Raw genomic sequence first — 12,838 nt, 5'->3', positions numbered from 1 at the left:
TGGGTAATGGTGTCAGCAGCTGAAACAGAACACACAAGGGGGAAGACAGCCCATTTGAGTGCTTAAGGATCATCTGGTAATCGACAGTTGGATAAAGGACTCTGAACCCCAGAGACGAGGCCAGGGCTGGATACAGTTGGGAATGGAAGCCTCTGGAGTGCATCAATTCTGAAAACTTGGGGTTTTTAAGTCAAGCTTGGGTCAAAGACCCTGGGGAACAAAGTATGTCATTTAAATAAGAGGGGATTTATTATTTTTGACCAAAAGAATTCAATGTAACAAATACAGATCGGTTGTGGGAAGAGAGGTTTCCAGTTTGGGGCTTAGTAGTCGGTCAGGCTCTTTTTCTGTGCTCCCTCTGCTGTTAATGCTGCATGGTCACATCACACGTCTGTCCCATGGGTCTGGCCTGGAGTGTGACCAGGAAGGAGCAAACAGGCTGGTGTGTCACTGGTGGCTTAAGCAGAATGAATGCGCCCTGATCCTTGGATTCCAATCAGATCTTTTGGTGCTGGTTTTCTGCAGAGATAGAAGGCTGCCACCCAAAATGGAGCTGGGCCATTTATTTACTGACCATTCCCAAAGAGGGGATAAATTATGCTTCCAATTGATTAATAAGCAGGAAAGTGATGGTGATGGAATCAGGATGCTAGAGAAGCCTGGTGTCAACTGTTGCGCTGCCACAGACACTCTGGTGGGCATCACCAGCAGCAGGGTGATTCCTGAGGCTCTGTATTCCCTCCCCCAGTGATGAAAATCTCAGCTCAGATATCACCTCCTAAAAGAGGACTTCGGGGACACCCTATCTAAAATAACACACCTGCCGTACTCCCTCACTATCCGCCTCCCTACTTTACTGTTCTTCATTGTACTTATCACTACTTCCCTGATTTTTTGTCTTAGGGGAGGTGTTTATTTTTATTGGTTTATTTTCTATCTTCCCACTAGAATGTAAACTCTATGAGAATAGACCGCCTGGCTTGCCCACTGCTGTAGCAACTGGCACATAACAACTAGCACATAACAGACACTCAATTTCTTTCTTTTTTTTTTTTTAAAGATTTTATTTATTTGAGAGAGAGAGAATGAGAGATAGAGAGCACATGAGAGGGGGGAGGGTCAGAGGGAGAAGCAGACTCCCTGCCGAGCAGGGAGCCCGATGCGGGACTCGATCCCGGGACTCCAGGATCCTGACCCGAGCCGAAGGCAGTCGCCCAACCAACTGAGCCACCCAGGTGCCCCCAGACACTCAATTTCTTAATGAATGCATAAATAGAAATAATTTTACAACAGTGGGAGGGTACTATGCAGTCTATTTTATTTTTATTTACTTATTTTTAAAAGTTTATTTATTTATTTATGTTTTTTTTAGTAATCATTACTCCCACCATGGGGCTTGAACTCATTCATTACCCGGAGATCAAGAGTCGCCAGCTAGGCGACCCTTACATAATTTTAATACCTATGGAATAATATTGGCGTCAAAACTTCTAAACAAATGTATGTCAGAACGTTCAGGGGAGCCTGGGTGGTTCAAGTCGTTAGGCGTCGGCCTTTGGCTCAGGTCATGATCCCAGGGTCCTGGAATCGAGCCCCACATCGGGCTCCTCTCCCTCTCCCACTCCCCTTGCTTGTGTTCCCTCTCACTGTCTCTCTCTGTGTCAAATAAATAAATTTAAAAAAAAGAACTTTCAGATAATAAATCAAAATAAGTTCCTTTTTGTGTCAATGATTAGTATTTAGGGAAAGACCGGAGGAACGAGGTTGCGACGCTAACCGCCTTTTGCCTCTGGCCCTGGATGGCTGGACCGCGCGCCCCGAGGGAGCAGTGCCGCCAGGAGCCGCTAGGGGCCGCTACCGCCAGCAGCGTCCGGCTGCGCCGCTCTGTGCGTCCCCTGCGCCGAGCGGAGAGGAAACTGGGCCGGGGGGCACGGCGCAGTGCATCCTGGGTCGGCGTAGCCATGGCTTCTCGTGTCCTTTCCGCTTGTGTCCGACGGCTGCCCGCGGCCTTCGTGCCGCTACCCCGGGTTCCCACGCTGGCCGCGGCCCGGCCGCTCAGCACCACCTTGTGCCCCGCGGGGGCCCGGACGAGGCCTGGGGCTCCGCAGCCAGCCTCAGTGCTCGCGCAGGTGACTCGCGGTGACTTTGCTGGGACTTGGCAGGGGTCAAGGATCGGGGTGGGGGGAGGGGCCGGGCAGCGGGGCCACGCCAGCCGCGGCTGGGGTGACCGGGAGACATCTGGCTCTCCGCCCATCCCACTCCCTCAGGGTGCTTGGTTGACCCCTGCTGGGATCCCAGGTGACCTAGTGCTGATGAGCCGGGGCGCAGACCTTCCAGTCAAACACCCTTGGGTTCGAATGCTGGCTGCCACTTATCGAACCTTTGGGCCAGTCTCGTGACCTCGGTATTGTCGGTCTCAACGGCAAAGTTGGGGTACTATCTCTACTTCGTGGAGGTGCAGCAAGGTTTTGAGAGCACCTAGTTGGGGTGTTTGGTAAACTCAAATACTGGTCCCCGTTAGTCGTGGTGATAATGACAAATGTTGTGATAGCTTTCTAGGGGAAAACTGATGACAGAGTACAAAAAAGAAGCCACACGGGCCTACAACCTTCTCCAGACTAGTCTGCGCCCAGGATTTCTCCCTAATCCCTTTTGCCTGTTTACAGCCCTCCTGGAAGTAAAAGATAGGAAGAAAGTAGTATCTAGCTTTTCTGTCTGATGAAACCTTTGAGGCAGAAATTTTGGTTAGGGCAGTGATTTTCAACCCTAGATGCACATTCAAATCACCTGAGCAGCTTAAAAGAGGGGAAAAATCTCTTGCCCAACCCTCCCCCCACCTTTTGATTTACTTGTCTGAGTGAGGCCCTGGCATGGGTTTCCATTTAAGTTGCCCAGATGATTAAAGGGTTTGGCCAAGATCAAGAACTACTGCCTTAACGTAGAATAGACTCTCAAGGCCAAATTGAGAACCCCCCCCAAACCTGTGAACTTAATTGTGGTTTCAGTATTTCAGTATTGACTACATTTAGAATAAAACAAGGATGCCCAGGTCAAATTAGTCATTGTCTCTAGAGCTGGGGTGTCTGGGTGTCTGTTTTTAGAACTCACCAAGTGATTATTTTGTGTGGCTAGGGTTGAGATTTACTGACAATGCAGTGGATTAATTCATAAGACACTAGCCCCATTGCCTGAATCAAAAGGTTAACAGTGTCACCCTGAAGTTAAAAGGGCATTATATAGAATTGCCAAGTGTTTTGTTCCTGAGACTGATTTCCACGTTAAGCTAAAATGCAAAGTGATTGTCCTTATTCATAGAGCACTGATTCTCAGACTTGATTGTTATAGATGCCTTGGGTTAAAATACAGATTCTGGGAAGGGGCCCAAGAGGCTTCATTTCCAGTGGGCTCCCAGAAGCTTCTGCTGCTGCTCGTCCTTGGACCATGCCTTGAATAGCAGGGTGCTCAGAGATGTTCCCACTACCTCTGCTTGGTTCATGTACAGCGGAAGGACCATTGTATTTATATTAACAAAGTGGTTTTGACTAAGTGTTCCCATTTAACCACCTTACATCCTTTGCTGATTGAAGAGAGAGTAAACACCTGTTCAGTCGAAGAAACTGAGGGACAGCTATGTACTAGACCTTATTCTAGGTAAAGGGTTTAGAGATACACTAGTAGAAAGACACTAGTTAATATCTCATTGGATGCTGCAGCCTCATGTTAAACTTGCCAGCTTATTCTCTGCCGCTGTGTTCCCGAGGCTGTTCTACACTGTCTTGGTTCATTCTTTCCCTCTACCTCTCTGCTCCTACCCTTTGGCACTTTGTCTAATCCTTAAATGTTGGTAAGTTCCAAAGATCTCTTACCACAGTCTCTTCCTTGTCTGTGTCTTCACTCTCTTGGTTTCTGCTATTGCCTGTTTCCCAGTTACCCCAAACTTCCACCTCCAGCCCTTGCTCATTTCATTGGGACTATTGCTCACTCCACCCATTCTGTTCCATTAGATTTTTTCTCCTCGGATCCATCCACTTTGCTGACTCTAGGGCATCTAGTTCTTCATTTATATTCCAACTCTTTACCCTCCCAAAAGGAGCTAAAGCAGTTCTCCTGGATATAAAAATACGAGACAGTATAAAACAGAAGGTAAGAAAAACAAGGGTAGTGGCCTAGAATGTAACCTGGAAGTCTTGTACTTGACCCAAGCGGGCCCCATATCTGAATTGTCTCAAAGCCAGAGCACAAAGAGGACTTCCAAAGAGTTCTGTGGGGCAACGGCACCCAGATGAAGGCAAAACGCATGTGCAGGGAGAGCTCAGCTGTTTTGTCTTTTTCAGGTGTCTGCAGCCCTGGGCCCTGCCTATTGAGCCTCAGAGCCTGTGCCCCACCTTAACCTTCAGTCTCCAGCAACATGAACTCATTTCTTCCCACACAGACCCACTACACTCCCATGCCTCATTTTCTTGGCCTGGCCTTCCCTCCTCGGATGTCCTTGTCCTTCCAGGGCTAACTCCAAGTTTGGTATCTCTTTCTTCCTTGCCTGTCAAGGACTGAATGACAGCTCTTGTTCAGGAAGCAGCCTACAAATACGTCTGTCGTGGCTCTTGCCACATTTTTTTTTTAAGATTTTATTTATTTGAGAGGGAGAGAGCATGAGCGAGGGGAGGGGCAAAGGGAGATGGAGAAGCAGACTCCCCACTGGCCATGAGGCTCGATCCCAGAACCCTGGGATCATGGCCCGAGCCAAAGGCAGACGCTTAACCGACTGAGCCACCCAGGCACCTCTCTTGCCACTTTTTTTTTTTTTTAAGATTTTATTTATTTGACAGAGAGAGATACAGCGAGAGAGGGAACACAAGCAGGGGGAGTGGGAGAGGGAGAAGCAGGCTTCCCGCCGAGCAGGGAGCCCAATGCGGGGCTTGATCCCAGGACCCTGGGATCATGACCTGAGCCGAAGGCAGACGCTTAATGACTGAGCCACCCAGGCGCCCCTCTTGCCACATTTTTATTACAACTTAAATAATCTATTTGGCTTGATCTTTTCCATTAGACCATAAGCTTCTCTGAGGGCAGCGGTCATGTTTTATTTATCTTTGTAGTTCCAACCCACAGCACAGTGCTCGGCACAGGAGGTAGGACTCGTAGGCTGCTGAGACAGTCCTGTGTATGAAGACAAGACAGAGCCACACGTGAGGACAGGTGTGAGCACAGCACAGAGGAGGGACATAACCAGCGCCCCCGGTGAGCACGGTCTCAAAGGGCAGGGTGTGACAGCATGTGCAGAGGCCAGGAGAGCCCGGCACTCCTATGGTTGACCCTCAGGGTGCCTGTGGAATGGAGGGACCCGAGTTGAGGTAAAGAGGTAGGCATGTTGTGCAGGGTGCTGAGGAATGTGGATGTTCTGTTTAGGTTGCAGGGAATGAACATGAAACAAGGTTGGTTGAATAAGTGAGATCTTTCCTCCTAATCAGCCAGGCTGGGTGGCCTAGTAAACATGGATGGTGAGACAGTGGGAAGAGTGGGGGTAGGCTCTCAGGTGTCTGGCCAGAGCGCCAGGTGGCCGACAAGGAATAGAGGTCTACAAGCAGGCGTTTTGGAAGACAGTTAAGGAATTTATTTCCAAACTGACATCGAGATGTTGGCTACCAGGGTGGAGCTGTCCAGGGCAGCTGGTAGAGCTGGCCTTTAAAGCTGCCTCCTGGGAGCACCTGGGTGGCTCAGTTGGTTAAGCTTCGGCTCAGGTCATGATCCGGGGGCCCTGGGATCAAGCTCCGCATAGAGCCCCGCTGTGCAGGGAGCCCGCTTCTCTCTCTCCTTGCCCCCGGCTCATGCTCTCTCTCGCTCGCTCACTCTCAAATAAAACCTTAAAAAAAAAAAAAAAAAAGCTGCCTCCTGAGCTTTAAATTGAGGTTCCTCACTTTCCCCTAGTCAGAGATGTACCTGAGTGGAGACAGATGCATTTCGATGGGAGGAACCAGGTTATTGGTTTCTACTAGTCTAGTGGGTAGTCATTCTTTTCCTGCACTCAGTGCCTTCTCTGATGGCTGTGGGAAGTGACTTGTGTCACATAGAATTGTTAAGTGTAGATCTTGGGGAAAAACACCGCCAGAAACATTGCTGACTGTCGGGGACACTGCTGAGCTGCTTGCCTGTTCTGTGCCTCCTCTTTTTTTTTTTAACAGCTGAGATCCAGCAGGAAGGAGGCAGTAAGGCCCTCCCCAGGGGCCAAGCTGGGAAGGCCTGAGGCGGAATACCTTTTTCTGTCTCCTGTTTCCTGTCTGTAAAATGGGACTGATGTCAGAACTAAAGGAGGTGATGGTTTGTAAAGTGCCCAGTGCAGCGCCACAGTCTGACTGATGGTAAGAAGTGCGTAGAGAGGCCAGGAGGAGAGGCTTGAGAGGGAAGGAGTAGGATCAAGTACTTTGGGGCCACACTACCGCCAGAGTCTCGACCCCGATCCTCCTGGACAGCCCTTGGCAGCACTCACTGTGGATGTGCCTGGCAGTGTTCTGAGCCCTTCACATTCCCTCAGTGATGCCTCACAGCGGTGCTGTGAGCTTTGTACTGTTGCTTAGCCCCAGTTTACAAATAAGGAAACTGTGACATTGGAGGGTTAAGTAACTTGCCCAAGGCCACACAGCTAATATGGCTAGTGCCAAGGTACAGATGTGGGCGGTCTTATTCCAGAGTCTGAGCTGTCACCCACTAGACCTGCCTGCCCTGTGCTGAGCCCACTGTAGCCCCCCCCCTTCGGACTGGCCTGTGCTCTCCAGGTGGAGACCTCTTTAATTTCTCCATGTCATGCCCACTGGCCCAAGTTTGGGCACCTGCTGGTGTGGCTGGGGACTGGGCTGACCCCTAGTGGGCCGCTTGGGTAGTTGCGTACAGTTTGCCATCCCCAGCCTCATCCTTCCTCGTGGGCTCTGCAGCGAAGGTCCGGTTTTCTCTTTCTCCTCAGCAGCAGTCCCCCCTCATACCACTTCTTGATGTGCACACAGACAAGGCCTCTGTTAGATCCTTCCCGCTCAAACTTCTTTCCTGTCATCACCACTTAACTCATTGTTCCTCCCTCTGTCTCTTTCCCTTCTGCTGTTTCATTTTATTTGTGGCTCGGAGACTTCGAGCAATTGTGGATAAGTAGGCCTGGAGATGTTCCCATAGCGGCGGTCTCCTTAACCCACGCTGCAGTCGGAAAGGAAAGGACGCTGTATACATAGAGACAAAAAAGAACCAGTACTCTTCAACTCCGAAAGCACTGAGAAATCCTTTAGAATATCCAGAAAGCTCTTCATCTAATCTCTTTATAGCTTGCTGATTAAACCTGATTTCAGTACCTGATTTTTTTTTTTTTTAAGATAAATATTTCTTAAACAGAGGTGTATACAGGTTTGGTTCATTAGGCAGTGTTTTTTATTATGATTTTCATAGACCTTTGTCAGTCCCAAGGGACCTGAGCCCCAACATGCAAACCCACTTTCTAAAGGGAAATGCTGTAAGAACTCCAAATTAACTTACTTAAGAACTCCAGACTTAACATCACCTTTAGAAGGTAAACATACCAGTTCGGATTAGGGACTTCCGCAGTGAGCATAAATGTCAGACAGCTGTTCTGTTTCCTCTTGTTCTGTATTGTGCCTTCCATGGCATTAAGCCTGCTGAGCTCTAAGCTGGAGTTCCTTCCATATTTGGTGAAAGAATCCAGCCAACACCCTAATACCTAGTTGATTATCAAGTAGGCTAGTATCACAGACATTTGAGATATTACTCCCATCATGGCAAAACTCAGGCTCATGGTTTTGCTGGTGGCAGTAAGACAAGCCTCCCCCGAAGGAAAACAGATTGGACTATGAGGTCTGTAGGGCTCCCTCGTGTGGGGGTTGGTAGCTTGCTCATTTGTCCTGACTGAGGTCAGGGGCCATATTGGACCTTCCTGTGTGCGCTCCTCCAGGGAGCTGCCTCTTTGTTTACCATGACAGCTCTTTCCGGGTGTGCCATCTTGACTCAGGTGTGTCGATTAAAGGTGACAGTGGCTAGGCACTGCAGAAGGTGCCACAAGAAGACACTCATCTGCAGATCCTGCATGATTTTAGTGGCAGCCTGTCTCCCAGAGCCAGACGAGTGGCCAGAGCTGGAGCGCTGAATGCAGGAGCCAGCGGGGGGGGGGGGGGGGGGGGGATCGGTCCTGGCTCTGAGGGGATGGGAGGCCCATTTTTTATGCTGCTGGACTGCTAGGGCTTCTGAAAATAACCCAGTGTTGTGACTCTGGGTGGCCTAATGGCTACAGTTAGAATCAAAGGAGGTGGTTCTTGGGAAGCGCTAAAAGCTCTGAAAGGTATCTGTAAGTGAGTGCATTCGTCTTCGGTTCAACAACTCTCCCTGCCCTTGTTCTAGGTTCCCGTTACACAGTTGTGCCGCCAGTACAGTGATGCACCCCCTCTGACGTTAGAGGGGATCAAGGACCGTGTTCTTTATGTCTTGAAACTTTATGACAAGATTGACCCAGAAAAGGTAATTGATGTGGCTTAATGTTTTTTCTTTAAATGAGTATTTAATCAGTACAGAATTCAGAGGGTCCAAAAGGATATTGAGTAAAAAGTCTCCCTGGCTCCCAGCCACCAGTTCCCCTTCTGGGAGGCAGCCAGTGGAATCAGCTTCTCGTGTATCTTTCCAGACATACTCAATACATACGCAAGGAAGTGTATTCACATATGTATGTTTATGTATATTTTATGTACTAGGTGACCTTTATATCCTATCCTTTTATTTTTAAAGATTTATTTGAGAGAGAGCGCGTGTGCACAAGCGGGGTGGGGGGATGGGTAGAGGGAGAAGGAGAAGCTGACTCCAGGGAGGACCGTGGGATCATGACCTGAGCCTAAGGCAGATGCTTAACTGACTGAGCCACCCAGGCGCCCCACTCTCCTTCTTAAAAACACACATAAGTGATCGAATACTGCAGACACTGTTCTGCACCTTGCTTTTTTAACTTAACCACTGGCATTTTTCTCATAGAGGTGCATAAACAAATTCTTTCTGTAATAATTGAATCTGCTGTGTAGGTAGGATAGTGGGGTTTTTATTATTGAGGTCTAATTGACATATAACATTAGTTTTAGGTGTACAACATAATGATATTTGTATAATATTGTGAATTGGGAAAAAAGGGGTGCACCTGGGTGTCTCAGTTAAGTGTCCGATTCTTGATTTCAGCTCAGGTCATGATCTCAGGGTTGTGAGATCGAGCCCCGTGTCCGGCTCTGCACTAGGCATGGAGCCTGATAGGATTCTCTCCCCCACGCCCCCAAAAATTGTGAATTGATCATGGTAAGTCTGGTTAACATCCGTCACCACACATCATTATAGAAACTTTTTTTTTATGATGAAGGTTTTTAAGATTACTGTCCTAGCAGCTTCCAGATATGCAGTGTAGCGTTAATACGGTCACCACGTTGTACATTCTGTCCCCAAGATAGTTTTCCCAAGCAGTGATCAAAGATCTTAATAAAATATATAAAGTGAAATCCATCGTTAGCTTTGTGTATATTGTTAATCCTTTCAAAACAAGCTTGAATAAGTTAACATATAAAGCACACTAAGTATATGCTGGCACAGGTTAAACATAAAATGCTGGTTATCACTCTTCTTATTTAAAATACGGCCTCTTTATATTAAGCATCTTCTTTGTAATGCTTAAGTGACATTGTACCTCTGTTATCTTGAGAAGCAAATACTGTCAGACTGAGTTTTGTGTCTGGTGTTCCTTTCTTGCAGCTCTCAGTAAATTCCCACTTTATGAAAGACCTGGGCTTAGACAGTTTGGACCAAGTGGAAATTATCATGGCCATGGAGGACGAATTTGGTAATAGGCTAAGTCTGGGGTCTGCACAGTGTGATTCATGATTTAGGTGGAAGAAATGCTGGGGGTCACAACTGGAGTTTGAATCAAATACAGAAATAGAAACAGCACCCCCCCACCACGTGCTTACTGTCAGATGAAGTCAATACTAGGGATGGTGCACTCACTTAGAACACACTTGGCATGGGGCCAGCAGAGGGCCCAGTGTGGTGCCGAGGGCTGAGTGACCAGAAGCAGCCTGGGGGAGGATGGGATTTGGATGGTCTAGGTGGGGCTCCAAGGTGACGGCAGAACCTCACCAATGGAGAAGCTGAGCACACCTGAGCACCCTGAATGGCCATGCCCAGAGAAGTAACTGGGTGTGCCCGGGACACACACACACCCGGTTTTCTGCCGTGCCTCCCATGCACACTCCCAGGTTATGCTTGTTTCTCAGACACTTGTGCACAGGAGACCTTTTAAGGGTCCATGGCTCAGTTTTTGGGTAAGTTTCCTGAATGAAAGCCAAGGGGCTTCTGTGCTATCCTACAGAGCAGAACATCGTTAAAATTCCTCACAGATTATGCTCACTAGAGGGATGGTATCAGTTAGGGGTAGGATGGGAACAGGATGGGTTCATGAAAATGTCTTAGAATTAGATGATGGTGATGGTTGCACAACTTGTGAATACACTAAAAACCACTGAATTTTATACTTTAAATGGGTGAATTTTCTATCCTATGAATTACAGCTTTTAAAAAAAGAACCAGCTGTTATACCAATATGATATAACTGTTGAACATAACTGGCCCATAACTTAAATGGGATTCAGGGTTGCTGGAAAATTTTGATGTATGTACGTGTGGGTGGTAAGGAAGCTTGAGATGCATTTAATTTTAAAGGATTTGTTTTTCTACACTCATGCATTATACATTTTACTTTTAGGGTTTGAAATTCCTGATACAGATGCGGAGAAGTTAATGTGTCCACAAGAAATTGTAGATTACATTGCAGATAAGAAGGATGTATATGAGTAAATCAGGTAAATAATTTAACTTACAGAATGATGTCCTCCCATAGAATTAACCTCTCTGTAGTTCTTCAATAAAGTAAAACTCAGGAAGAAATGGAAACATTGGAAATGCTTGACAGATTTTCACTGGTTATAAAACATAGGTCTTCTCTGGTTTTCTGCTACTCAGAGGGGCTGGCCTTAGTGATCATCTTTATCCTTGAGACGGGCCGTGAACAATTCATTCTTGGACAGGACTTCCTTGATTGTCAGCCCTCCTCATAAAAGCAGTCTTGTACAAAACACTGAGCAGGGTAACCCAGAAGTGGAGACCTCACCGCCCTCGGTTTCAGACCCAAAGTCAGCCCAGCCCGTTATTCTGGAAGCTGAGATGGCCTGACTCTTAATCAGGCAGGAGAGGCCTCCTGGTTAAGAGGCTGGACTCTGGAGTCAGACAGCAGACTTTATTTTCCACTCTGTCCGGATCTGTAAGTCTGGTGATCTTGGGCAGACTGCCTAGCCTCTATGCCTCTTTCCTCAGATGTAAAATGGGGATAATGACAGGGCCTCCCCGAGGTTTTCCTGAAGGTAAAATTTTCAGTAGTGTATGCAAATTATTTAACAGCACATGGTAAAGAAGTCTGTACGTAGACATTAGCTATTGTTTTTCAGGCTCTAGTATGATCAAGGAGTTGATTTTTTTTTTTTAATAAACATTGTATTAAGTGTAACTTTGATTACCCTGGATTGAGCACCTCAAGTCATTGAAAGTCAGTGCACCAAAAAGAAACACTGACCTAACTTTGTCTTTGCCAGACCCCCTTTTTTCACTGAGAGAAGAGTCAGAAGATGCTGGCGAGTGTCTGGAAGTGAGAACGCGTTTTGGCATTACTGCTGCCTTTGACAGAGTAATTCTGTTTAGACTTGTATTTAAACTGTCTGTTTTTTCCTTTGGAAAATAAATCTATAAAGCCAACATTGTTCTCAGTCTCCACTTTTTCAGTGCCTGTAAAGTGCTTGTTTATATTGACTTTACTTAATATTTTATTTTTTTAAGTAGGCTCCTGCTGGGTGTGGAGCCCAGTGCAGGACTTGAACTCATGATCCTAAGATCAAGACCTGAGCCAAGATCAAGAGTCAGATGCTTAACTGACTGAGCCACCCAGGCACCCCGAGTCTTAACTTTGCTTAATATTTTTAAAAATTTGTCTGGTTAGTCATTGGTATTCATGCATATAAAAAATGACTTTTCTAGCAGTGTATCTGAAGTAAGTTTCTCTTCCATTGCCTTCAGTGTAAGGAATGAGTATTAGTGAAAAAAGGACTTTTTGCCTGAAAAATGTTTTTTGTCTTAAGTTTATCAGATGTATTCGCTGACACCAGCATATATGACTGATTTTTCCTCCCTGTCCTATGGCTCTCTTTCCAAATTAATAGAATTTAGTACTTTTGGAGGACAGAAAGCTCTCTTTGCTCCTGGAAGGTCAGTTTGACACGGATCCCTTTGTCCTACATCATAAGTAGCAGTGCTGCTTCTTTTATTCTTAGCACTGTGTGAGGTCCTGTGTCGGGGCGGAAGCAGGCAGTTACCTGCTCCTGATGAGACTTCGTTTGAGACCTGTCAAATAATTGCTCTACTTTTACCGAAACTTATGGTTTGTAGGAGGGAGGGAGTCCAGGGCTTATGGTGCATAGGAAGTAGTAACACAGAAGCGCAGGGACTGTGAGGGGCCCTCAGCTGGCCGAGACTCCCGGGGCTGCGGGCTGAGGCAGTGGAAGGGCTTGACTGCCTCCGCCGGGCCTGGGGTCCCTCCCGGGGCCGCCCGACGCTGCCAGTTCCTGCTGTGTCGCTCCAGGCACAGGAGACAGACATGCCTCCTTTTCCAGCAACAGGAAGCACCTTATATAGATGTTTTAATACTTTACAAGTTCTTGGAAGATGCCAGATTGGCATGTAAGGAGCACCCTTACTCTTGGACAGCAGCATCTGATCT

At 47.2% G+C, this 12,838-nt stretch overlaps 1 protein-coding gene across 1 annotated transcript; it reads left to right on the top strand.

Moving 5' to 3' along the window:
• Nucleotides 1-1,926: 1,926 nt before the first annotated feature.
• NDUFAB1 (NADH:ubiquinone oxidoreductase subunit AB1) lies at nt 1,927-11,820 on the top strand. Its single transcript, XM_025855476.2, has 5 exons — nt 1,927-2,129; nt 8,389-8,505; nt 9,769-9,856; nt 10,778-10,874; nt 11,661-11,820. The coding sequence occupies exons 1-4, from the start codon at nt 1,962-1,964 to the stop codon at nt 10,867-10,869; spliced, it is 465 nt and encodes a 154-aa protein (XP_025711261.1). The 5' UTR covers nt 1,927-1,961; the 3' UTR covers nt 10,870-10,874; nt 11,661-11,820.
• Nucleotides 11,821-12,838: the final 1,018 nt, after the last annotated feature.

The sequence above is a fragment of the Callorhinus ursinus genome, unplaced genomic scaffold, assembly GCF_003265705.2.
Source record: "Callorhinus ursinus isolate GAN/ISIS: 27379988/994484 unplaced genomic scaffold, GSC_fseal_2.0 scaffold85, whole genome shotgun sequence".
NCBI classification, from domain to species: Eukaryota; Metazoa; Chordata; class Mammalia; order Carnivora; family Otariidae; genus Callorhinus; species Callorhinus ursinus.
The sequence above is the reverse complement of the archived record's forward strand: the minus strand, read 5'-3'. Positions and strand labels throughout refer to the sequence as shown.

What these genes read in the sequence shown, in the direction of transcription:
- NDUFAB1 (XM_025855476.2), top strand. Translation starts at nt 1,962, where the DNA reads ATGGCTTCTCGTGTCCTTTCCGCTTGTGTCCGACGGCTGCCCGCGGCC. An exon ending in CAGCCTCAGTGCTCGCGCAG is followed by an intron (nt 2,130 to 8,388) that starts GTGACTCGCGGT and finishes CCCTTGTTCTAG; the next exon opens with GTTCCCGTTACACAGTTGTG. An exon ending in ACAAGATTGACCCAGAAAAG is followed by an intron (nt 8,506 to 9,768) that starts GTAATTGATGTG and finishes CCTTTCTTGCAG; the next exon opens with CTCTCAGTAAATTCCCACTT.